The sequence below is a fragment of the Sinocyclocheilus grahami genome, unplaced genomic scaffold (assembly GCF_001515645.1).
Source record: "Sinocyclocheilus grahami isolate Dianchi unplaced genomic scaffold, SAMN03320097.WGS_v1.1 scaffold696.1, whole genome shotgun sequence".
Lineage (NCBI taxonomy): Eukaryota > Metazoa > Chordata > Actinopteri > Cypriniformes > Cyprinidae > Sinocyclocheilus > Sinocyclocheilus grahami.
Window position 1 is genome coordinate 402831 of NW_015505875.1, and position 25963 is coordinate 428793.

Below are 25963 nucleotides of genomic sequence, written 5' to 3' on the forward strand. Positions count from 1 at the left end.
CAAATTAAAAAAAAAGAAAAAAACTTGACAAACCTACTGTACTATTCTCAAGAAACTTTATTACTAACACTTCTCGTATTCTTTGCCTCCTTAAGATAAATTGCTTCTTGTATTCCATTTGTAAGGAATGAATAAATGTAAAAAAATAAAAGCACTTGATCAAAATAAGTACTCAACCATTCATGCTTACACAGTTTATTAGTGGTTTGTTATAGCCTGCAACAAAGTGCTGGCATATTATAAATAATTGTAATGCAATTTACATTTCTGAATTTGCAAAAGATGCAGCCGTCCATTGGCACTCCTTTAGATGAGAAACACCACATTCTCTGAAACCATGACCTGGTTGTCATCCTGCATGCGCTCCAGCAGAAGGTTAATCTCATTCTGGTCAAACTCCTCGTCCTGGCCTTTGTTAACGTGGTAATCACAGAAACCCAATGAATTATGGTAGGCTGGCTTCTACACAACTCCTATAAAAGGAAACAAAGTAGATTTTTAAATCAAAGGGAAGAAATGCATACTTTTTCTTCCTGTGGCCATGCAAGACATTGTCTTTTTTCTCATATATCTGTAGCTCCTGCTCGGCTGCTTCGGTGATGTTCGGGTCCTCAGTGGCAAACACATCCACTGTACTCCCCAGTGGCATTGCTGTTGATACAGACATGACAGAATGAGAGCAACAGCTGACTAAAGCTTCTGAAGCCGAAAACTGAATAACATAGAAATGGTCTACACCAGTGGGTCTCAAACGCTGGTCTGAAGCATTCCAAGTGGTCCACAGCTTGGCCGATTTAATTAAAACAAAACATATGAGAAAAAAAAATTGCTTCTTAAATATTAAATGTGGAAACGGTGATAATTCCCCCCTCCCCTCGCACCGGGCCCCGCGTCAGCCAAGGACGGCCCTGCTGACCATTATCAATCAGTGTATGAAGCATAAGTATTCGGTCCAACTTCTTAGCCAGTTAACACTCCACGAGTTTAATTTCACTGTTAAAATAAAACGACCACCTAAACAAAAGTTAATCAACCATTGATCTACTGTACAGTACATGCAAGTGCATTTCGTGCTTTTACCAGCAGATGTTAGTCTCACCTGCTCCCTCCGGTTCTCCTGGTGCTCTGTAGCGATGCATCCGCAGCACATGCTCCGAGATCTCCCGATCGCTGTCCGGATCCATGTGATCCAGAACTATGAAGAGCAGATCAAATCGGGAAAGCAAGGAATCCTGGAGCCCAATGTTCTCCATTGGGGTCTTATACTGGTCATACTGGGTGAAGAAAACAGTAGGATTAATAAAAACCAAAGCAAGCCAGTTATCCCTAAATCTTGCTAATCAAGCCAATAGTGAATATTTACCCTTCCATACACTGGGTTGGCAGCAGCTAACACACTGCAGCGAGCATTAAGCCGTGCCTGAATCCCAGCTTTGGAAATGGTGACCCTACCCTGCTCCATCACCTCATGGATGGCTGTTCGGTCGATGTCAGACATCTTATCAAATTCATCAATGCACACCACACCTCTGTCAGCAAGCACCATGGCTCCTGCTTCCAAGCGACGCTCACCTGGATTAGCCAAAGGATAAAATGAACAGTTTACGGTTTTCAGCTTCATCTCACCATGCTAAATTTAATTTAACATTGTTGTCAGATTTTTTTTTTGGACAAACTATTCTGGAAAATATTTAGAGATTTGGGTTGATTCAATTTTGTAGCATGAATAGAAAATAACTGCTCATGGGCATTTCCAGCATAGATACTTGAATTAAATTAAATTTGTCATCAAATGTTAAGTGTTACCCGTCTCCTGATCAGTCGTGACCGCAGCTGTCAGACCAACCCCAGATGAGCCTCGTCCAGTGGTGGGAATTGCTCTTGGTGCCGTGAACAAAACATACCGAAGCAACTGAGACTTCGCTACTGAAGGATCACCTGAAATCAAATGAAAAACACTGCACAATGGGCCCAGAAATTACTTAAATTAAGATTAAATCTATGTGAATAAATTAAATGTATACAAGTTAAATAATTTACATGAATTTTTATATAATATATATATATATATATATATATATAAATAAAAAAATAGAGAGGTAAATGTGGATATTTATTTTATATGAAAATATCTATATAAAAATTAAATGGTTATCTATAAACATGAATAACTTTATACAACTACACTAAATTTAAGAAATTAATTTTATTTATATAAATAGATCACATAGATTTAAAAAATTTAAACAAATTTAAAATTACATATACACACACTTTTTATAATCTATCATTAATGTATACCTAACTTAAATGGACCCTTTTTACATTTCCAGGTTTCTCACAAGTGGAAGACATTATAGAAGAAAACTTCTATAATGCTGAACCGGAGACTACATCAAATAAAAGTGGATTTTTTTTTTTTTTGGCATTCCCATTTGCTCAAAAAGTAAAAGAAAAAGCTCCATGATATGTCCATATGACAAAATTTCTATGAATTAATGCATAAATGGCACCACAAAAACACTGAAATTAAGATTAACAAGTCCAGACTTTACAGAAATTATATTGTTTTGTAAAAATATAACAGTTATAAACATGACGTGTTTACACCTTACCTATGAGCAGAATATTTATGTCTCCTCTGATGCGTGTTCCATTCTCCAGGTTGGTCTCATTGCCTCCCAACAGCAGACACAGAATTGCCTTCTTTATGTACTCATGGCCATGGATACTGGGAGCCAAAGAATGGCTCAGTTGCTCAAAGACATCCTGAAACATACCAATACACTTACCTTGCATACAGTAGCAAAGATGAAACAGATCAGAGCTGCATTTCCCAAAAGCATCATAAGCCTTAATACTTAGTAGAAACCATTGGCACCAGCTTATCATTTATATATATTAAAAAAAAAATAATAATAATTGCAGCCAAGTTTAGAATATTTCAGTTAACATTGTTTGCGCCTCTTCTTACTTTAGAATGAGCTTTGCAAAACTTCTTTATCTTGGCAACATCATCTGCAGAAAACGTCGGCACAATCTCCTTACTCATAAGCTTCACATTGTTAGCCAACAGGATTGTTCTGCAGAGAATCACAAAGTTCACCTGAGGACATGAAATCCCGGTCCTGATCTTGGGAAAGAGTACAAATATACACACCTGAAGGTCCCAGAGGTGAAACCGCCCTGTTTCGCAGGCAAGCAACGGTAGACCCCTACAATCTGCACACGGTCACCTGGTTTCACCCGGTCGACAAGGTCATCGTTCGCAATGATGTCAACAGAACGTGGCAGCTGTCCAGCAGGGGCTTTCTCTGGCATCTCCTGAATGGTCAGTGTCTGGTGGTCCTTATAACAGCACAGCCCAAACTCGGTCTCCAGAGGATTGTTTTCTTCATCCTACACATGCAAAATGGATTTTATATTTCTTAACATTCTTAATATTAAATCAGTGGTTAACATGGTATTGGGATTTTTCCAAAGAACATTCTCCCGGATCAACATTCATGTTTCTGTGATAGGAATGTTACAGGACCAGAAAAAGAGGATGATCTAGGAACATCTTTCTTCACACACACAAATAAATATTTTTTTATTTAACATTTAATTTAATTACATATTTACTTGATAAATTAAGCAAATTAATTTGTTCGACTAATAAAATTAAGTTTCATAAATTAAATACAAAACTGCATTAAATAAACAAACAGTCACATAAATAGTTATGTAACTAAAATACAATGTAATTAAATTGGTAAATAACATTTTACATACGTTACATTTTATAAATACAGTTGAAGAAAAAAATTAATAACATTATTAAATATATGGCCCATACAAAATATTACTCACTTTAGTTGGATAGATGGCACTGGAAGGAAAAGCATCCAGTGAGGTAAGATCAGTGTATTTTCGTTCCAGGGTTTTCTTGGTGGCTGGACAATAGTGGACACTACGCATAATTTTGGGCCTGACCAAGGAACCTACAAATCACATCAAAATTACAAGTTAGAAATGACAACCCAGCATAATGCATAATGATAATTAAGGTGGCGTAAACATCACATTATGTGCGTATCAACAGCTCTGACCTAAACACATTAATCTAAAAATCAGGGCCTGTAGTTCTGAACAAAATTGTAGTATTGTTAACTACATGAAATTACAAGCATTAAACTGTTATAATGAGCATTGATAATTTGTAAAATGAAGTAAATCCTACTCACATTTGGTCACAATGCCTTCCACACACACAAGCCTTCCCAGAAAGCGTGCACTTAGAGTACGTGGAGAGACATGTTTGTTCCCAAAGCTGCCCTCAAAACCAACATGGAACTCTTCAAGCTGCTTAGCGTAAGTGGCGTCTATTGAAGCCACAAAATATTTTAGGGCTTTTTGGAACGCAACCAGCTCAGCAAAAGCATTATTCAGTAATCTATTGACAAGAGACCATTAACCAGATGAGCTTCAAGGACAAACTCATGGACAAAAATATAAATAAATAAAATACTCACTCTTTAGCTCTTTTTTCACTTTTTCTTCTCAGGTCATTAATGTTTACAATAAGACGACACTGGCCCTCAGACACCATACTCCTAACCTTTTCATGATAAATGCCCTGGTCTTGCTGTAAATGACAAAAAAGATAAATGACACTGAATGTGACGGAGATTGCAAAGGTGTTAACACAAATCATATGACCCACATCAAGTCAAAAACAGAAAGACAAAGAATAAAAGATATCACATCATCATCCAGAAAGTCCAGGTACTCCCTCTGAGACTCTCTCAGCTCAAGATCCTCTAATCCAGTATCCATTTCCACTACACCCGTATCAACATGTGAGCTGCTATAAAATACAATATCAAATCATCAGCAGTTCAACACTGATAATCAAAGACACAAACATGACTGACAACCAAATGTCTGTCTTTGGAAACCAGGTGAACACACGCCTACAAATCAATTATGTTAATTAGGTTAATTGGAGCCATGTGATTATCAGTTATACAACCTCAGAGAACTGCATCCAGTGTAACTGCTGAACATAAGATGAATTTGATAAAAGTGTCTTCTCTTCCTGAGCTCAATAACTACAAGCTATTTATCTCCTTAAAGTGCACAGCTTGCTTGAACAAAAAGGACAATGGAAGTAAAAATGTAAAAATGTCACATGCAGTAGTGTATCTTTTTTCTAATGCAAAACTCCCACAGTATTAATTTATTCTTTTATACTGTATTTGACAAAGATAGTGAAAAGAGACATCTGAGATATTTACAAGCTATTATAATAGGAATAAAGACGTTACAGTGTCTTCGTCTGACAATGACTTATTCAGTGAACTAGAGTTGATTTTGTGCTGCGGGATATTTAGCTGTTGACATTGACACATAGTTGCATAATCCGCATATAAATCACCAAATTTTCTCTTATTACCACATTCCAGGAGGTAGGAGCCTCGGGCGACAGCCCATTTCAAGCGATTCGGCATTTTGAACGAATCTTTTAAGTAAATGAATGGATCATCTTTTGTTCACTGAGGTTCACACAAGCAAATAGCATAAAGTGAGCCCTCTTGAAGGAGCTGGATTAAACGTCTCCTCCATGTACAAGTACAGGTGCATCTCAATAAATTAGAATGTCGTGGAAAAGTTTATTTATTTCAGTAATTCAACTCAAATTGTGAAACTCGTGTATTAAATAAATTTAATGCACACAGTCTGAAGTAGTCAGACTGAAGTCTTTGGTTCTTTTAATTGTGATGATTTTGGCTCACATTTAACAAAAACCCACCAATTCACTATCTCAACAAATTAGAATATCTAATCTCCCAGTTTGGTTCACTAGGCTACACAATCATGGGGAAGACTGCTGATCTGACAGTTGTCCAGAAGACAATCATTGACACCCTTCACAAGGAGGGTAAGGGGACGCTGTTCGTGATTTGTAGGCCTATTCTATCTTGTCGAAATTTGTGGGTGAACGTTTATTATGGTTAAACTCATGAGGAAAAATACACGTTTCGCCATGTACTGGCGTAAAGAAGTAATCTTGCAGAGATTCACTGAACAAATCAGTGAATGAATCTTTCTAGCGAACTGATTCAAAAGAAGCGAGTCGCTGGAATGAATCAAACACCATGCTCTCCTCAATGACGTAGGTTTAGAGCAAAACAGAGCCACTTCTGTTGCGGACACAAATCTGTGATCTCAGACGGCAATTTGCCGTGACCCTTGCTGCCGTTATCACGGATTGGATCGTTTAGTACAGCGAATAAGTGACAGTACAAGTAACGAATAACGCGTCTGTCACCTACTTCTCACCTGTCTCCAGCCCCGCCCATTCTATAGGTAGCCTAATCATCGCGAGATTTCACTGACGGGGTTTGGTCAGAATCTCGTGTCGGCGGAGAAAGTGAAGTTTTGATTTGGAAAACCAAAACAAATGTGATCGACGCCCTTTAAGCAGGTAAGTTGTGTGTGTTCAGTGTGTTTATAAACATTATTTGATATATGTGTTAAGAAAAAACTAACGAAAGTTACCGTAAATGTTCTTGCTGAAGTCAACTGAAACAGGAGACAAGTGAAACGCATTTAGCGATACTGAGGAGCAGGTTGCTTTGTGTCAAAGGAAGGCAGAGAGAAGCCTTTAGTTAGAAGAACGGGTGTGGTTATGATATTATTGGCAGGTTTGCATTTACAGTCTACCTTACTGAATGATGTTTACTGTATTGTTAATGATAAACAATAAAATCGAGATACTTTTGGTGAGTCCACCGACCCCTAGATGTTACGAGTCCCAGATGTTACAGAGAAATCAAACTTATAGGCTATAAAAACGTATATAATTAATCTATACATAAAAACGTATGCTTGTTAATAAAAAGTATTACATCCTTTTTATATTGGGGTCTCTGGGTTACCTCTAGGGTCCCTGTAAAATTTCAAAACCTCTGGTATATAAGCACATAACACCAAAGCTTCTTTCCCTCATGAAGCTATGAGCCAACCGTCCAGAAACCATCGTCCGCAGAGAGAGAGGAACGGGGGACACTATAGTGAGAGGCGAGACAGAGAGCCCCGCAGCCGACGGGACAGTCCCAGTGACCGACGATCAGCCAGTGAGAGGTGAGACGACATACTACATGTTCATACACATTAAATAAAGAGGAAATCTTTGCTTTGAAGGCTATGCTTTGCATATTGTGTGTCATTACAAATGATTGTAATATTGTTATTTGAAATCTTTTATAATTGTATCTGACATAGTTCGTCTGGCCAGCCCCCGTACTACCCCAGAGGTTCTCAGAGACATGTGAGGAGCGATCCTCGAGAGGAGCACCGGGAGTCAAAGTGCTCTTACATCTGTTCCAGGAGAGGTAGGCATTCACAGACAGACATGTGGATGGGAGGTGAATGTTGGACTGAAAAAGAAACGTTGTAGAGGGTATGTTGGAATTATGTATCCAAACAACTAGGTCAAAATGTCTGAAAACACTTTCAGGTAGTTCTCTGAATTTGGGTGTCATTACTGGGATCACGTTTTTTCAAACATGCCCTCTCACAGGTTTGGTTTCAGTCTAGCTCAAGTCACACCTTCTGACATGACACAAAGTATGTTTACCCTCCTTCCTCCTTTCTCCTGGTCTAACCGGTTTAGCTTTTTTAAGCTTGTTGATACCAATCTTTCATTTACAAACCATGAGAGATATGTAAAAAAAATTTCTCATTCTTGCAACACATGGACCAGGCATAGCATCTACAGTTTATGTGTATTACTGTATATGTTATCAAATTATATTTTTAAGTCAATTAAAAAATATGTATATATTTAAAAAAAAAAAATAAATAAAATGTCCCCCTCTCTTATGTTAGCAGGTGACCTGTATTTGCACGCTTGTATATAAAAAAGTTATTTCATAAAATGATGCACATACATGACAGTTTGTTTCTTACACACATAAAAAAACGCTCAGTTGTACACAATAAAATTGTAATTTAAGGGCACTTACAGACATATTGATTGTCTTTTAAACTAGGGTCCATGGACCCTCGGAGGAGTAAAGGCTGATTTATACTTCTGCGTCGGACCTACGCTATGCGTCAGTTTTCATTTATACTTCTGCGTCATTGTCCGCATCAACGTGCAGTACAGATGCAAACCGCTAGTCAGCAGTGTCCACGGGCATGTTGCTGGTGTAACCCGCAGTACCACGGCAAAAGCCGAAGAAGTCAGAGAAGCAGGGACTTGTACCACGGCAGATCAACATTGTTTGTTGCGGACAACTACTGATGTATAATGCTATGTAGTATCATAAATGATAAGACACTTGTTCTTTGCTTTGTTTTATTTTATATAAGAAGGTGTAACATTAAAATATATTAAAGTGCACATAAACACACACAAAACTCACGTACATATGGAGGGAGGGGTTCTTGCAGACCAATCACAGCGCTTGCGGTCTGCGTAGAATTGACGCACTGTTAGATTTTTGGAGAGGTGCACGTCAGGCTACGGCGTATGGGTGTGCGTCTGTGCGTAAGCTACGGCGTAGGTCCGACGCAGAAGTATAAATCAGCCTTAAGGGGGTGTTTTGACTTAAAGTCCACCCATTTTCCAACACAATATTCGAAGGCCCCCTTATTTCTGTTTGCAAACTGTTTTATTAACAGAATCTGGAGTGTTTGTATATTAAATTGATTCATTAAGATTAATTTTGGTGATTCTATAAGGTTTAAGATTCTGTATGAACTACAATTAAAAAATATATATCTTTTACTTAAAAAAAATAAATAAAAAAAGAATAAATAATATTGTCATCCTGAAATTTTGTGAAATAAAATTGAGATTTTTTTTTGTTTGAGTAAAATATAAATATAATTTTGCAACAAGAACAAAAAAATTCTCATTCCTTGCAACTTTTATGTGATAGAGTAGTTTTACTTATGTTGCATCTTTTTTCATAATTAAATTCACCTTTAACTTGCTTAATAATGGTGGAATGATTTTCTGTTTTTGAGAAATATTTATTATGAAAACATTTATCTCCCACAACCATTTTAAATGTTTATTTGAAAACTTTGAAAATTTTACGATGGGGGTCCCTCACAAGATGATCATCATATAATGGGAGATTTAGGCATTAAAAAGTTAAGAAAACTCCTGCTCTAAACATGTTTGCAGTTTCTTATGTAGTTGCATGTGTTTCTGTGTTTATTTCAGGTATTGTGTTAATATGTGCCGTCCTGACCAATGCGTTGGTTCTGATATGCGTGGTGGCTGCTCACATGTCGCAGATGGGCATGTCTGCGATGGGTATGGGCGGAACGAGCTTCATTGACGCCATGATTCCTTTTGAGGGGGTGGAGCTGCAGCAGGTGCGTGAGCTTGACATGCAGTATGGACAGATGAGAGCACCAGGAGTCTATGGAGGTGTGGCCTTCTGCCTCACTTTTGGTGCACTTTCACTACTATTTGTAGTGTCCAGCAGCAAACCCTCCCACATGCTTCCAAGGAAGCTCCTGATTGGACAGCTTGCATTCCAGATCATTGGTGCAGTGGGTTACGTGGTTGCGGTAGGTTTGTACCTGCACTTCGTGATCTCAGTGAACTCAACTGATGTGTGCGTCCGGCGTGAACGACTGTATGCTCGTAACGGATATACCTGGATGAACTGTAGCGTAGGTGGGGGGGATGCAGCTGTCGCACTGTTTGGAATCATAACAGCAATTCTGTATGCTGTTGGGACCTTTTTAACGGGACAAACAATCCAGGATGTCAGTCTTTATTTTAAGGAGTGTGACCGCTATGAAGCTGAACGCAGAGAACAACTTAGAGGTCCTCTGAAAACACCTCTTGATCTTGACACTTATGTCTGAGTTGTGCAGCAAAAATATGGACCGTGACCCTCTTGAATGGATGTATATAAACTGGCTTTATTTTTTGTTTATGTTTTTTTTCTTTACTTTTTAAAACATTTTTGACTGTGAGAAACCTGTTTTTAGAATTTGTATGCATATTACAGTTTCAGGCTTCAGTTCAATATATTTTTAATGATGAAGTTTTTCAATTAATAAACACTGATTAATTCCTTTATATAATAAATTGAAACTGTGGCATATATGTTTTATATATATATTGTGAGTTTTAATGAAAAAAAAAAAGTGCAATAGAGTGCTGCAGCTTTGACGGCAAAACCCAGAAGACTAATTTGCCTTCGCTTAAGATTTTACTATGGATTTTTAAAATGGGGTTTTTCAATTCATGAGTAAAATAAGGTCTGTGGTAAACATCACTTGGGCGTTTTACTCTACAATGTAAATTACACATACTTGCACTTCAAACGTTCTGATGTAGTTAATTATTCAGGGTTTCTCTGGGTTCCACAAATTTAGCCCTTAAATGTTTTTAAATGGGGCCATGGCATTAAATGTTGCATGCACTGAAAAATTAACATCTTTGACAGTATTTTTGTCTTATTTTCCAATTCAAACATCTAAACATCCTTAAATCCTTAGATGCAAATTAAGATATGAAGGTTTTTTTTGGTGTTGAGAAAGTGAGTTTATTAAAGCAAGAACAAACATCTGTAAATGGGGTATGAAAACTGGTTTTCCCTTTGAATTAAGTTGATTTCTCTGAGCCCACTGGCAGATATTTGTCTTTTTTTAGTGATTATCAATTCACTTATAGGAGACATATTATGCCCCTTTTTACAATATGTAAGTCTCTGGTGTCGCCAGAATGTGTCTGTGAAATTTCAGCTTAAAATACTCCACAGATCATTTATTATATCATTTTGAAAATGCCTATTTTGAGTGGAAGCAGAAACACACTGTTTTTCAGGCCTGTCTCTTTAAATGCAAATTAGCTGCTGCTCCCCGCCCCCTTTTCCAGAATACAGCTGCGCCATTACAGCTTGTACCTGCTAAAAAAAATCAGTTTTGGTTCTGATTATCATGTTTATCGTGCTGAAATCATGCGTTTGAAACCATATTAGTTTAAATTTCTGATATACGGTTTTCTGAGCGCACACGGACAGAAAACGGCTGTCACAGCATGTGAGCACTAAACTAAGTTCTCATTCACACACAAGTTTACGTTAAAAACACACAAGTTCCAAAAACAGTCGGTTATGTCTGTGAAGGTAAACAGCTGGGAAATAAATTGCATGTTTATTTTAGATCTGTGTGGCAGCAGCAATATACAGTAAATAAATCAATAAATCCACTGCTCTCTTGTCTCCTCTGAGGCTGGGACTCTAAATAGTGTTCTGTGCTCGTCTGTGCAGCCAATGACAGAACAGTTAGCATGTTTTGCTCAAACTTTTGCAATGGCATTAGAGCTGGTACACTGTTGCCGCTTGCGAAATCAAAATGATGGCACCGTGGGTGGAAACTTGCAGATGAAGGGTGGTGATATTATAATGAGATCCCTTTGCCACGTCACCAAGGGAGCGAAATCAGACTCGCTTGTTTTTTCAGACGCTTGCAGAAAAAGGCTTAAGTTACCAAAACAAAGTTACTGGGTTAATCTTTTTCACATTTCCCTGGTTGGTAGATGCACCGGGGACCTGATTATAGCACTTAAAACCTGGAAAAGTCAGATTGTCATGATATGTCACCTTTAATTTTGATGAATTTCCCAGAAAACAAGACATCTTATCAAAACAAGACAAAAGTACTGAGAAGGAACATCACTTTTTTGTGCAGTGTGATCAGAAGGTACAGTAAAAGTTATTTCCATATTCTAGTTAAGCAGTTTATTTTGTCAAATTAAATAAAACTAATGGCGATCACTGCTAGTGTGACTCATTGTGTTCTCCTTAGACATTTACATTTAGAGAACATATTAATGTGCTGTGTTCCCCTTTAATGTATTCCTTAAATTGTCTTTGAAAGTCTTAAATGTACCTTCATAAACTTACAGAAACCCTGATATTACAAACATAATGTACATTTTTAGAAAAATTAACATAACTGATTCAAATTTTGCATTTTCAGTATGGGTTTGTGTAATTTACATTATAGCTCAAAACATCGTTTCGTTAATTTTTATTTACCACAGACCTTATTTTGCTCATAAATTGAAATACCCATGGTCAATTAGTTTTTGACGTCATTGCTTTGAATATTTAGTTATGCTGAAAATTGAGTTTACACACGATAGTTCAGACAAAAATAAATATTTCGATTTACTCGCCATTAAATCGATTTACTCGCCACTTTCTTTCTTCTGTGGAACATACATTTTTTTTAGAGCTCTCCTTTTTTTTTGGTCCAAAAATGGTCACTAAAATGATTTGGTTACCAGCGGTCTTCAAAATGTCTCCTTTGGTATTCTGCAAAAGAAAGTAAGTCATACAGGTTTGGAATGACATGAGAGTGAGTAAATAATGACAGAATATATTATTATTATTATTATTATTATTATTATTATTTTGGATGAACCTGTCTCTTTACGCTGGTTTATTTTTCTATGACTGATTGTCCAGAAGGGGGCAGCAGATGCACATGCACATTTGGCCCCTCAGTCTGACCTCACATTTACTATGATGTACTACCTTAAATAGCCTTACTGCTGAATGTGACTTTTGCATTCATTAAACAAACCTTTTATGTAATCTTTTTCTAGACATTATTAAAAAGGATTTTGAAGATGCCTCATGGATGCAACGTTTGGCATTAAATTGCAGACATGTTAAATAGCACTAACTGGAAGTACCCCACATTTTTCTGACAAATAAACATAAATTTATGTTTGGTGAAACTTCAGCTGTCACACTCCTTCAGAGTTGTTTTCCAGTTTGTGATTGACAGGCATTATCTCACAAGTCTGGATACAGCAGCAATCTAGAATGCACATGCTGGTAATATTTAACCATTATGTCCCAGTTACAGTCTGGAAAAAAAACGTACGTGAGAGCTCACATAGTTTCGTTAGTTATTTAGAAATCAATGGATTACTATGATAATTGTGTGTATTTTAATGATACAATCTGTTCTATATCAGGTCTGACCTTTCCAATACACACACAAAAAAAATAAAAAATCCAGACATTACAACATCATATGTCCATTGTGTGACTCAGGGCTTTTTCTTTGAAATAGGGAGGTGCGTTCCCTTGGTACTGTTTCTTTACTCATGCTTACCACACCACAAATGCTGACAACGGGTGAACATGCACATACACCACATCGGCCAAAGTACATGTGAGCTCAGACAAAGCCTTTTGCTGCATTTCTTTTCTTTTTTCATGTTTGCAGGCATATAGAAGTGTATTTAGAGGAGAGTTCAACCGGACAGAAGGGTGAGTTCTTTCAGCTGTTTCTATATGTGTTTGGTGAAGACAACACTCAGGTGAGCTCTCTGTATGTAAGTTGTGTTTTTGTGTCTTTTTTATTTTTTTTTAAACTACCTCTAATTGGAGGTTGATGGTTAAACACAGGTTAAGGATTAAACATACAGCAGATAAGTCACCAGAGCACATACACTGACACATGCTGGAGCACATGGTGTAGGTGTGCAATGCTGAAAGTGAAGGTGGGTAAACTTTAGGAAATCTGATCTAGTGTGAACAGGGAACACGGTGAGCAGATCAACTGTGTTTAACCGCACCTCTATATGAAGTACAAGGTTATATTATATTTATTTTGCAATAAATGGACAATAAAGCTTTGCTTGAAGTGGAGAATTGGTATGTTCGTAAGCAGGTATTTATACTGAGACGTAAATAGAAACAAGAAGCAAAGTCATCTCTGTCTCTTTATGTGTTGTCATTAGGTGTGTCCACTTTGTGTCAGGTCAGCTCACAAAAGAAACAATCTGAGTGGCTAATTTTGAGTCTCACTTCAGTTCAGTGGCTCTGTTTTGCCTTCTATCACATGGCAAGGGTCAGAGTGACCCATAGGCTGTCATGTGTTTATGTATTGGAAGCTGTGTGGTCTTGCGCACTACATGTGTTTGTGGGTCAGAAATTAATGGTAGAAAAAAAAGAACTATATTGATTGAACTTTGTAAAGCATTATTTGTGACTCTGATTACATATATTATAATTTGCAATGTAGTAGTGTTGTGAAATGTTTTTATCTTCTCAGAGGAAAAGAGATACTGAATGAAAAGAATAGAGGAAGCGTCCTTGGTGTGAAAGAGAATGTGTCAGAGCAAAAGCAGATTTATATCTTGTGACTCTTATGAAGGAACTGTGGCTGCTTAATCAGGCTGTGGGTTCAGTTTCCTTTGTGCATGGATTTTTAAATGCTGCTATTAATGTTTGGTGAGACATTGCTTATGTTCTCTCTGAAGTCAGCGAGTCGCTTTGTACAGTATCTTCTTCTTCGTTTATTTCTACTTTTCAAATGTCCTTTATTTACTCTACCATTCAAAAGTTTGGGGTCAAGATATTTTAAGAAGACTTTTTTCAGCAAGGATGCATTAAATTAATTAAAAAGTGAGACATTCAGATAAAAAGGACATTTATGTTGTTAGAAATACTCTATTTCTTTTAATAAAAGAAGAATGAAAAGGAAATATTAAGTAGCACAACTGTTTTCAACACTGATAATAATAAGAAATGTTTCTTGAGCATCAAATCAGCATATTAGAATAATTTCTGAATGATCATGTGGCACTGAAAACTGAAAATTGAATTTTGCATTCACAGGAATAAATTGAATTTTTTAATATATTTAAATAGAAAACCGATATTTTAAATTGCAATAATAGTTCTCAATAATTCTGTTTTTACTGTATTTTTTTATTTGAATTCATTCTTTGTGGGCATAAGAGCATAAACCTTTGAATGGTAGTTTATAGATTTTATTGTTTTACCCTTCAAACGTCATCATATAACTCATAAATAATAGCTGTAACATTTTTTTAAAACTATGAACTAATAATCAGAAGTTTGATATTTACTTTGTGAACATGGTTTACATATTTACACAAATTACAACGGTCACTTTGTTGTGGCATGCTTGAGATCTAACGTGAGACATGATGTGTGAAGAAAAGTCAAGTTAACAATGACTTAAGTTGTTTAGCTTTTCATTTACAGTCAAGCTGTAATTTGATCAAATTATGAAAAAAAGGGTGCATGAAAATCTTGCTATGCAATTAGGCTTTGCAAGAGGAGTTGGCCATTTTATTACAGAAGTTATGAAAATACAGTTTCCACCATCAGCATTTCCACTATAGAACATTATTACACACATGGCTTTCATAAATTGACAGAAGTGTCAGTTTCTCTTGTAATGTATCTATGTTCACTGCATATATGTACTATGATAATTTATATGCATTAAAAACTAGTGAATGTGAAAAGTATCTATTGGTGAGACTAATAAATGATGTGTTAGAGAAGATTATTTCGTATATTAAAGTTACATTTTATCTTGAAGATTTCTATGCAATTTAAATGACGCAAACAGTTCTGCATGTCTGATTGTAAGTGTCCAAGGGCTTGACAAAGTCCTACTGTTACTGTCTGTTGGCAGAAATTTCAACCAGTGCAGATCTTTCATGGATTCCTGCAGATTTGATCATCCCTACATGCCAAAACAAATGCTTTCAAAGAGCCCTGCATATTATTGAACTGAAGCCAGTCTCGTCCTCTCTGCAGATCTCCTCCCATGAGAGAACACTGCTGTGATGGCGGCGGGATCTGAATTTGACCTGGACTACATTACAGAGCGTGTCATTGGCATCGCCTTCCACCAGTCCTGCACAGAGCAGACATACCAGCACAACCTGCACAGCATCACGCAGATGCTGCAGTCCAAACATGCTGATCGATACATGGTGAGCAGACCAGAAAAACAAACGAAGCAGGTGTCATTGTGTGTCTGTTGACTTGACTGACTTTTGCTATTGGGGTCACATGGAACAAAACCTTTATTTTCCTGCATGCAGGTCATCAATTTATCCGAACACAGTGATGATCTCAGCAGGATGAATCACAGGGTAAAGTTAAACCGTGTGTCATGTGACTGTTACAGATGTGTCATGTGTGATAATATTCATACTTCCATTCTAAAGTTTGTGGTTGGTAAGATTTTTTTAATGGTCACCAAGGCTACACTAATTTGATCCAAAATAAAATAAAAATATGAATTTTGGGAAATATTATTATTATTATTATTATAGTATTAAATAATTTTGTAAAATAATATGTTAATATATTTTAAAATGTAATTTATGATGGCAGGAATTTTGGGAAATATTATTATTATTATAGTATTAAATAATTTTGTAAAATAATATGTTAATATATTTTAAAATGTAATTTATGATGGCAAAGCTGGGTCATCGGCAGTCATTACTCCAGTCTTCAGTGTCACATGATCCTTCAGAAATCATTCTAATATGCTGATTTGCTGCTCAAGAAACATTTCTTCTTATTATGAATGTTGAAAACAGCTGATTGTTATTTTGTGGCAGCCATGGTAAATTTTTTCACATTTTTTATGTAACATTATAAAAAGCCCTTACTGACACTTTTGATCCATTTAATGCAGTCTTGCTAAATAAAAGTGTTAATTTCTTTGAAAAAAATGAAAGAAAGAAGTCCTACTAACCCCAAACTTTTGAATTGAAATATATGTTTAACTGTTTCACATTTGTGACTGTTAGGTGGTGAATTTGGGATGGCCAGAGCGACATGCTCCTTCGCTCCATCTGCTGTGTTCGGTGTGTAAAAACATGGACAACTGGCTTAGGACATACTCTGAAAATGTGCTGCTGCTACACTGCAAAGTGAGATTTAAAGATATTTGCAGTTTATTCTCAGGCTCAAAGTCCATTATTTGTCTCTGGGACTCTGACTGTAGGAATGCCACGGTTGGTTAACTTCTTCCTGTGTCTCTCGTAGGGCAGCAAAGACAGAGTGGGTGTGGTAATATCCTCTTACATCCAGCTATCTAATGTTTCCACCAGGTACAACTCAACCATTTATATCCATTGTTAACAAGTCAAAACATCTTTAAAAAGACAATTGCCTTCTCAGACAAGCTGCTTAAAGACATAGTGCATCCCAAAATGACAATTTGGTACTATTTACTCATGCCATTCTAAACCTGTATGACTTTCTGTGCGAATAAAATGCCACGGAAATTTCCAAGCTTTGAAATAGACACAAAAGCAGCATAAAAAGTAGTCCTTTTGATTATGCACTATATTCCAAGACTTCAGAATTCATATGTGTGAGGAACAGATTCAAATTTAATCCATTATTCGCTGAAAATATTGATGCAGTCATGAGAGTTCCTGAGCAATGTCCAGTTTTTGAACAAATTATTCTTTTGATTTGGATCTTTTCAGTGAATTGGTTGAACCAGTTCACAAGTCTGAATGATTTGTTCAGTCATTCAGTCGCAGAGATTCTCAAGTTAAAAACGTACTGTAGGGGAATATTCAAAGAGATATAGGTTTATACATTCGGTTGTGTCCTTTCTGTCTTTCAGTGAGGAACATGCATTAGATCTCTACTCCATGAAGAAGTTCTGCAGTGATAAAATGGTTAACCTTATGACTCCATCTCAGAAAAGGCAAGACTCATTCGTTTATGCATTAACTTTCTTTTCCCCCTTCTTCCTGTTGCTTTTCATCTTGAAGCATACTGAGGTGTTGGTGCTGTTATGCCTGTTGGTCACTCAGCAGTTTGTCACGAGTGAAGGTTACGCTCTGGACAGTGGTTCAGGGTCACACATGAGAGGAAATCCCCCTATGCAGTCTGGATGTCCTGACATTATTCCCACTTCCTTTTTCTGTGAATCATCTTCATTTTACACTTTGGTATTTTCCTTTTTACATCATATTGAAAGACACCGCCTGTCACCCATCATGCACGTGCAAACTGAGCAAGAGTTTTTACTTTTTCCCCTGCTGTTTAGTGCATTATCATTTTCCTTCCCTTATGTTCTCCCATCTCTATTGACTCTAGAAACACTTTTCAGAAGATGAGTTATTGTAAAGCTTCAAAAATGGCAACCTAAATATTCTGCTCTGATCTGTTTTTGGAACAACACAAAGACGCTGCTTTTGGCAACACTATAAAGAAGCTATTTATTCTCTTTGATAGTGAGGCGCACCCAGAATAGCACTAAATCAATGAAGGAATGTCAAGAAATATGTTTTTTTTTTTTCCCCAGCTTTTAGAATCAGTAACACTTTTCTATGGAAGCTTGTTTCCACAACAGACTTCCCCCCCCCCCTTGTAGTTCTAAGTTTATATCTTGTAATTCTGAATTTATATCTAGCAATTCTTTTTCTCGGAATTGTGAGATTCAAACTCGATGTTACCTCGCAATTGCTTGTGTTGTTTATTCACAATTCTGAAAAGTCGGGAATTGTGAGAAACTTGCAATTATAAGATAAAAAGTCACAATTATCTTCTTTTTTTTTTTTCTTCCGTGGCGAGAAAAAAACAACAACAAACAAAACTGAATTGTGAAATGTAAACTTGGTGAAGATAAACACACAATTCTGAGAAAAAAGAGTCAGAGTTGCGCGATGTTAACTCACAATTGTGAGTCTATAACTTGCAATTCTGAGAAGAAAAGTTGGAAGTGTGAGATATAAACGTGTAATTCTGAGAAAAAAGTCAGAATTTTGAGATGTAAAAGTGCAAGAAACAAAAAATAGACTTATCGCAATTCTGACTTTTTCTCGTAATTCTGAGTTTATATCTCGCAGTTCTGAATTTTGAGAAAACAAGTCAGCACACTTTTCACACCTTTGGCTTGTTTGTTTGGAAATATTCATGCATTCTTTCTTCCACCTAAATCCCTTTGTTTTAAAATGCTGGTAATTGCCAAATAAGACGCATTTTTTGCTGTTTTATTATTGATTTCATCTGAAGTTGTGCTGGTGTCATCAGGCTTGATTTATTGTTGTCTTGTGTCAATAAGAGTGACTGTGGTGTTTGTGGATGATTCAGGTATGTGCAGGTGCTTGGCAGGCTCCTTACCCATCAGATCCACATAAACTCTTCCCCGCTCTTCATCCACGGCATTAATATCCATCCCATTCCTGACTTCCACCCTACAGGTGAGGAAAACACTCATATGTACATCCAGTCTTTTAACTTTTAAGTGAAATAGTGTTTTTAATTCCCAAATAATTTCAGTATTTGTCATCCCATTTAATATCTCAATTAGTTCTCTTGTACATTAATAAAGAACAGATCTTTCTCAGAATCTCCCAGTTCTCCAAATTTTCTGCTGAGAAAAATGCTTCAGTAATCACCCAAAAATGAAGTCTGTCATCTCACTCTCATTTCTTTCTTCTGTGGAACACAAATGAAGGTATTTTGAAGAATGTTGGTAACCAAACTGTTTTGGTGATCATTGACTTCTATTGTATGAAAACAAAAAAGAAACCAAATATATTTTGTGTTTCACAGAAGAAAGTAAGTCAATGTGAGTAAATGATGATAGAATTCCTTTTTGGGTGAACTATCCCTTTAAAGTTATTTTAATTAACATTAGTTAATGCAGTATTTAAGCAATTCTTATTGTTCTTTTTTTTTTATTAATCAAGGTTAAAGTTTATTTTAAATATACTATTTTAAATTTACTATTGTTTGTTCAATATAAAAATAGGTGTGTGTATGTATGTGTATGTGTATATATATATATATATACACACACATGTAAATTCATGTTTGTTTATAATACATTTACTAATGATTTGTTTATAATAGAATTTACTAATGTTAATTTATTCAACTTGAAATCTTAAAAATGTATTAAATTATATATGTAGACATTAACTTTAACCTAGATTTGTAAATACTGTAAAAGTATTTCTGTATCAAATTCTTCTAAAAGCATTTGATATGCCCTCCACGTTAAATTTACAATATGCTATCTGTATTTAGTTTATTTTCTATAGCATTTCTACAAAGGAAGTTGAAGAGAAACATCTGAGACAAAGTTAATAGTTGATGAAACATTACTGCGATCTCTTTTAAGTGAACTATAGAAAAGGAAATACTATTTTCGTCTGGGTTTGTTTGTTTTCAGTGTGTCAGCTGTTTATCAGAGTGTATCAAGACACACAGACAGTATACACATCAGGATTGCAGTAAGACACCAGATATTATATAAACGCAATATGAAAGTACTTTTGTAACATGCTGGACATATTATATGTATCATCATGTTTATAAATGTGACTATACAGTATTCATAATTTGTGTATATTTAGTGTTTGTGTATAACTGTCAGGCAGGTTGCCGTAGGTCAGACAGACAGAGTGTGTTTTGTTCTGGAACCCCCACAGATGCTCAAAGGTGATTTCATGGTGAGATGTCTCTCCGTCCCTTACACACACACACACACACACACACTTACACATGCAGACAGCACTAATCTTCATCTCTTCTTTCTCTGCAGATTGCGTGTTATCATAAAAATGATTCCATGAGGACTCATGAGACAGTGTTTCGTGTGCAGTTCCACACCGGCACTCTGTGTGGAGACCAACTTTCTTTGCAGAAAGAAGACCTTGATCATGCAAATATAGGTACACAAAGTGTTTTTGGTCAAATCTTTGCACTCGAAGTGTTCCAAAAGGTTTTGGAGATATGAATCTAAGAAGGTATTTCCATTTGCAAAATAACAAACCAAATCATGTTTATTTTGTATGCAGCACGAAAACTTTTATCTTTTCATATAAATCAATAGATATATCGCTCAAAATGTTGACTTAAAGTATTTGAACTGTAATTCTGGTTGACAAATGTTACAGGAAAATGTTCATAGTTAATAATAAAATGTCATAAACATAGCAATTACTGAAACATTAATTTATTTTAATTTTAAAATGAAAATAAAAAAAGTGTAAAAAATTAACAAAATATTAATAAAAAGTATAATAGTTTCTCAGTGGTATTGCAATAACACTGAAATGGACTGAATACATTAAAGCAATATGATCAGACTTTTTTTTTTGTGAACCGTAAATGTTCAACAAGGTAATTCTAAGAGTTATAAGGCATAAGCCCCCTGTTATGTTGTATATAGTTCAATAATAAGGGAAAATACAAAGCATCTGTGAAATGAGAGAATTTTGTTTCCAGGATTGATGGCAGATATACAGTATGTGCACAATTTTGTATCCATATTATTGTTTATGTTTTATTGTAGAAATAATACCTGTCTTTGTCGTTACATGTGTTTTCTTTCTATAATGGAAAGAAACTGATTTCATACATCCTCTAAAAAAAGTTGTTTTCAGATGCCTTTTGATATTTTGTATATAATGTTGTGAAATTCATACTTTTTGGGCTTTATTATTTTTAGTACAGGTTTGTGTTTACTAGTATGTGAGTGTGTGCGTGACTGAGCATGTGAGCAAGTTTGTTTTATTGTAGAAATAATACCTGTCTTTGTCGTTATATGTGTTTTCTTTCTATAATGGAAAGAAACTGATTTCATACATCCTCTAAAAAAAGTTGTTTTCAGATGCCTTTTGATATTTTGTATATAATGTTGTGAAATTCATACTTTTTGGGCTTCATTATTTTTAGTACAGGTTTGTGTTTACTAGTATGTGAGTGTGTGCGTGACTGAGCATGTGAGCAAGTGCTGAGTGTTTTTGGTAAATAATGACAGACAAGACACACGGTGACCCAAGCAGACCTGAGAAAGAGACTGACAACTTAACTCTTTCCACAAACACTTCATTTTGGTCTTTACGCAATGGGAAATCTTACACAATCAACTGTAATTTTGAATGGATAGAAGCGAAAGCAGTCACATAGCTGTGGCGAATGTGCTTACAAGTCACAGATACATCAGCTCTCATGTAGTTGTGTGTCTGTTGATGTTCCCACATTGCTTTGCAGCGTAGTTTTTTCCATGCCTTTCATCCCTTTATGTGGCGAATGTGCTTACAAGTCACAGATACATCAGCTCTCATGTAGTTGTGTGTGTGTGTTGATGTTCCCACATTGCTTTGCAGCGTAGTTTTTTCCATGCCTTTCATCCCTTTCAGTCATAATTTGCTCTTGTCTCTATTCAAGACCCAAGATTCCCAGAGGACGGTGTGGTGGAGGTGCTCTTTTCAGAAATTGCCAACAGAGACCCATCCCTTGCTTCAGGTATCCTCTCATTTATCTGGAATGAAAGGTGTTTTATGGGTCTTTGTGAATGTGCATTATTCAATATAGCTAATTTAGGTAAAAATTAATTTAGTAATAAATTAACATACTGTTTCTCCATTTCAAGATTGTGGCTACTGGAGGAACGGTTCAGCAGTTGTCATTGAAAATGACCCTCTGAATTCACTACACGCTCAATGGGACTTCACTGAAAATCTTACAGAAGCTGGTAAGACTGGACTTCTCAAGTTCTTCATAATGTCTAGATTAGTGGTCTTGAATAGAACTAGAATATACATGTTTTTTTTTTTGTTTGTATTTTTAAATGTCTCCTTGCTATTATTACATAAGATTTATATTTCAAATAATCCTGTTCTTTTGAACTTTTTGAACAGTTTCTTTTAAAACTGACAATAAACCACTGTTTCTCCATTTCAAGATTGTGGCTACTGGAGGAACGGTTCAGCAGTTGTCATTGAAAATGACCCTCTGAATTCACTACACGCTCAATGGGACTTCACTGAAAATCTTACGGAAGCTGGTAAGACTGGACTTCTCAAGTTCTTCATAATGTCTAGATTAGTGGTCTTGAATAGAACTAGAATATACATGTTTTTTTTTTTCGTATTTTTAAATGTCTCCTTGCTATTATTACATAAGATTTATATTTCAAATAATCCTGTTCTTTTGAACTTTTTGAACAGTTTCTTTTAAAACTGACAATAAACAATAATAACACCAAATCAGCATATTAGATTTAAAATGACATGTTAAAATATATTAAAATAGAAGGCAGTTCTTTTTTATTGCAAAAATATTTTATAGTATTGCTGTATTTTTTAATCAAATAAATGCTGACTTAAAAAAAAAGGATATCAAAATTTTGAATGGTAGTCAAATTCAACAAATATATTGAAATATGAAATGGTTTATACATTTATGTCATTGCCATTTTAATTGCTTTTTAGAAATTGAAACAGTAGAACAAAGAAGTGACACAACGTGTGTTAAATTGCTGAAATGAAATGTACTTAGACCTTCCCGTGATGTTGGGCACTTAGGGTCTCCCCACCGGTGTCGGTCCACGCTTCATCCCAGGATACACCGGCGAGCTTGAGATTGTTGATAAAGGTTCAGCGCTAGGTGGTGCGCAGTCGGCCTCAGCAGGGGTGGGTCTACATGGTGGCCAGGGGTGGCACCGGCCCCAACTGAATTCTGGTTGGTCACCCCAGGTGCCCCCCCTACCAGATGTCTTGCGATTGGCTTGTTTTTATTACATTTCTAACTGCATCAGTGGCGGATCCTGGCATGGACAATAGGAATCTGCCTCAGGCAGCTTTCTTTTGTTCTATATACTTAATTTTAGGCGGTTTCTATAGCATTATCTTAATGACAAATGTCGAGAGCGCAGTAATGTAACGCAATAGCGCATCTATGTAATGCGCAAGCAGGAATCTCTCCACTCACAAGCGGATTTCCTTCACTCTCACACAAAGCTGGACATGCTCTTTAAAATATACAGTGTTCTCTTATGAGTTTTATTACTTAATACTTATTTGAGTTAAGTGCCTATTGTAAATGTTTTTATTAAATAATTTTATTTTATTTAGTGCATTTGTATTTTGTTGTTTTTGTATATAGTTCTAAAAGCGTTTCAACCAGCCTCAGTTTAAAGGGGTCATATGATGCAATTTAAAATTTTCCTTTCTCTTTGGAGTGTTACAAGCTGTTCGTGCATAGATAAGATCCCTAAAGTTGCAAAGACTAAAGTCTCAAACCCAAAGAGGTATTCTTTATAAAAGTTAAGACTTGTCCACACCCTCCTAAAATGCCTCGTTTATACACGCCCCCACATGTCTACGTCACTGTGTGGGAAGATTTGCATAACACCACCCAAATGTTCATGCACAAAAAGAAGGCATTAACTTTTATTCTCGCTGTAGTATTGTTGTTGCCGCCGCCGCCATGTTATGAAGGCGTTGTGTTTCATTGTGAAAGCGAAACTACTTTGTTTGGCCTTCCAAAAGAGGACGATATCTGCTTCGTCATGCCTAGAGCTGATCCGTGCTGGTACTGGACTTCTCAAGTTCTTCATAATGTCTAGATTAGTGGTCTTGAATAGAACTAGAATATACATGTTTTTTTTTTTCGTATTTTTAAATGTCTCCTTGCTATTATTACATAAGATTTATATTTCAAATAATCCTGTTCTTTTGAACTTTTTGAACAGTTTCTTTTAAAACTGACAATAAACAATAATAACACCAAATCAGCATATTAGATTTAAAATGACATGTTAAAATATATTAAAATAGAAGGCAGTTCTTTTTTATTGCAAAAATATTTTATAGTATTGCTGTATTTTTTAATCAAATAAATGCTGACTTAAAAAAAAAGGATATCAAAATTTTGAATGGTAGTCAAATTCAACAAATATATTGAAATATGAAATGGTTTATACATTTATGTCATTGCCATTTTAATTGCTTTTTAGAAATTGAAACAGTAGAACAAAGAAGTGACACAACGTGTGTTAAATTGCTGAAATGAAATGTACTTAGACCTTCCCGTGATGTTGGGCACTTAGGGTCTCCCCACCGGTGTCGGTCCACGCTTCATCCCAGGATACACCGGCGAGCTTGAGATTGTTGATAAAGGTTCAGCGCTAGGTGGTGCGCAGTCGGCCTCAGCAGGGGTGGGTCTACATGGTGGCCAGGGGTGGCACCGGCCCCAACTGAATTCTGGTTGGTCACCCCAGGTGCCCCCCCTACCAGATGTCTTGCGATTGGCTTGTTTTTATTACATTTCTAACTGCATCAGTGGCGGATCCTGGCATGGACAATAGGAATCTGCCTCAGGCAGCTTTCTTTTGTTCTATATACTTAATTTTAGGCGGTTTCTATAGCATTATCTTAATGACAAATGTCGAGAGCGCAGTAATGTAACGCAATAGCGCATCTATGTAATGCGCAAGCAGGAATCTCTCCACTCACAAGCGGATTTCCTTCACTCTCACACAAAGCTGGACATGCTCTTTAAAATATACAGTGTTCTCTTATGAGTTTTATTACTTAATACTTATTTGAGTTAAGTGCCTATTGTAAATGTTTTTATTAAATAATTTTATTTTATTTAGTGCATTTGTATTTTGTTGTTTTTGTATATAGTTCTAAAAGCGTTTCAACCAGCCTCAGTTTAAAGGGGTCATATGATGCAATTTAAAATTTTCCTTTCTCTTTGGAGTGTTACAAGCTGTTCGTGCATAGATAAGATCCCTAAAGTTGCAAAGACTAAAGTCTCAAACCCAAAGAGGTATTCTTTATAAAAGTTAAGACTTGTCCACACCCTCCTAAAATGCCTCGTTTATACACGCCCCCACATGTCTACGTCACTGTGTGGGAAGATTTGCATAACACCACCCAAATGTTCATGCACAAAAAGAAGGCATTAACTTTTATTCTCGCTGTAGTATTGTTGTTGCCGCCGCCGCCATGTTATGAAGGCGTTGTGTTTCATTGTGAAAGCGAAACTACTTTGTTTGGCCTTCCAAAAGAGGACGATATCTGCTTCGTCATGCCTAGAGCTGATTCGTGCTGGTCGCTGAGGAAATACATCAACTTCGCGCTGTGGATCGCCGGATCGGCTTTCACCGCAGACGAAGTGGAGTCCAGCCCGGGGGTGGTCACATGTGGTTGCCGTCTGGTCTTGGATCCATCTTTCTTTAATCTTTCCCCATCTGCGCCCAATCTTCTTATCTGCACAGCTCTGGATGATAGTTTTCATTGTCTTCCAACTATCTTTGATGTCGTCAATGTCACTGAGGATCTCGAACCAATTTTGAAGGTTAAGTGCAAACTCTT

The 25963-nt window shown here is 36.3% G+C and overlaps 3 protein-coding genes across 8 annotated transcripts in view; 2 read left to right on the forward strand and 1 right to left on the reverse strand.

The window, feature by feature from the left end:
• Positions 1 to 306: 306 nt before the first annotated feature.
• LOC107559729 (maternal DNA replication licensing factor mcm3-like) lies at positions 307 to 4950 on the reverse strand. The gene is made up of 13 exons (XM_016243648.1): positions 4747 to 4950; positions 4515 to 4627; positions 4227 to 4435; positions 3853 to 3983; positions 3161 to 3399; positions 2975 to 3083; positions 2616 to 2769; positions 1807 to 1938; positions 1364 to 1572; positions 1100 to 1274; positions 525 to 651; positions 467 to 473; positions 307 to 405 (listed from the first exon to the last, which is right to left on the reverse strand). The coding sequence occupies exons 1-13, from the start codon at positions 4816 to 4818 to the stop codon at positions 307 to 309; spliced, it is 1776 nt and encodes a 591-aa protein (XP_016099134.1). The 5' UTR covers positions 4819 to 4950.
• A 1178-nt stretch (positions 4951 to 6128) lies between these two features.
• LOC107559734 (MARVEL domain-containing protein 3-like) lies at positions 6129 to 10138 on the forward strand. The gene is made up of 4 exons (XM_016243655.1): positions 6129 to 6469; positions 6999 to 7128; positions 7270 to 7379; positions 9224 to 10138. Exons 2-4 carry the CDS (start codon positions 7001 to 7003, stop codon positions 9877 to 9879), a joined length of 894 nt encoding a protein of 297 aa, XP_016099141.1. The 5' UTR covers positions 6129 to 6469; positions 6999 to 7000; the 3' UTR covers positions 9880 to 10138.
• Positions 10139 to 13100: 2962 nt separating this feature from the next.
• The window catches only part of LOC107559742 (tensin-3-like), a 53522-nt gene continuing 40659 nt past the window's right edge, over positions 13101 to 25963 (forward strand). For 2 of the 6 annotated variants that reach the window (XM_016243679.1, XM_016243680.1), the window contains exons 1-12: positions 13101 to 13360; positions 15621 to 15799; positions 15911 to 15961; positions 16631 to 16753; positions 16869 to 16933; positions 17461 to 17544; positions 18936 to 19045; positions 20023 to 20083; positions 20227 to 20302; positions 20395 to 20524; positions 22026 to 22103; positions 22231 to 22332. In XM_016243679.1, coding sequence (XP_016099165.1) covers positions 15650 to 15799; positions 15911 to 15961; positions 16631 to 16753; positions 16869 to 16933; positions 17461 to 17544; positions 18936 to 19045; positions 20023 to 20083; positions 20227 to 20302; positions 20395 to 20524; positions 22026 to 22103; positions 22231 to 22332 — 1030 coding nt within the window. In that variant the 5' untranslated portion in view covers positions 13101 to 13360; positions 15621 to 15649. Of the gene's footprint in view, positions 13361 to 13430; positions 13590 to 15620; positions 15800 to 15910; positions 15962 to 16630; positions 16754 to 16868; positions 16934 to 17460; positions 17545 to 18935; positions 19046 to 20022; positions 20084 to 20226; positions 20303 to 20394; positions 20525 to 22025; positions 22104 to 22230; positions 22333 to 25963 lie in introns of all 6 variants that reach the window. The other 4 variants (XM_016243675.1, XM_016243674.1, XM_016243677.1 and 1 more) reach the window with 4 other exon arrangements.

Excerpts from the sequence above, each read along its gene's own strand:
- LOC107559729 (XM_016243648.1), bottom strand. The coding sequence starts at position 4,818 with ATGGATACTGGATTAGAGGATCTTGAGCTGAGAGAGTCTCAGAGGGAG. Across the intron at positions 4,436-4,514 it reads AGTGAAAAAAGAGCTAAAGA|ATTACTGAATAATGCTTTTG; the intron begins GTGAGTATTTTA and ends TCTTGTCAATAG. Across the intron at positions 1,275-1,363 it reads CCAACCCAGTGTATGGAAGG|TATGACCAGTATAAGACCCC; the intron begins GTAAATATTCAC and ends TTCTTCACCCAG.
- LOC107559734 (XM_016243655.1), top strand. The coding sequence starts at position 7,001 with ATGAGCCAACCGTCCAGAAACCATCGTCCGCAGAGAGAGAGGAACGGG. Across the intron at positions 7,129-7,269 it reads CGACGATCAGCCAGTGAGAG|TTCGTCTGGCCAGCCCCCGT; the intron begins GTGAGACGACAT and ends TATCTGACATAG. Across the intron at positions 7,380-9,223 it reads TTACATCTGTTCCAGGAGAG|GTATTGTGTTAATATGTGCC; the intron begins GTAGGCATTCAC and ends TGTTTATTTCAG.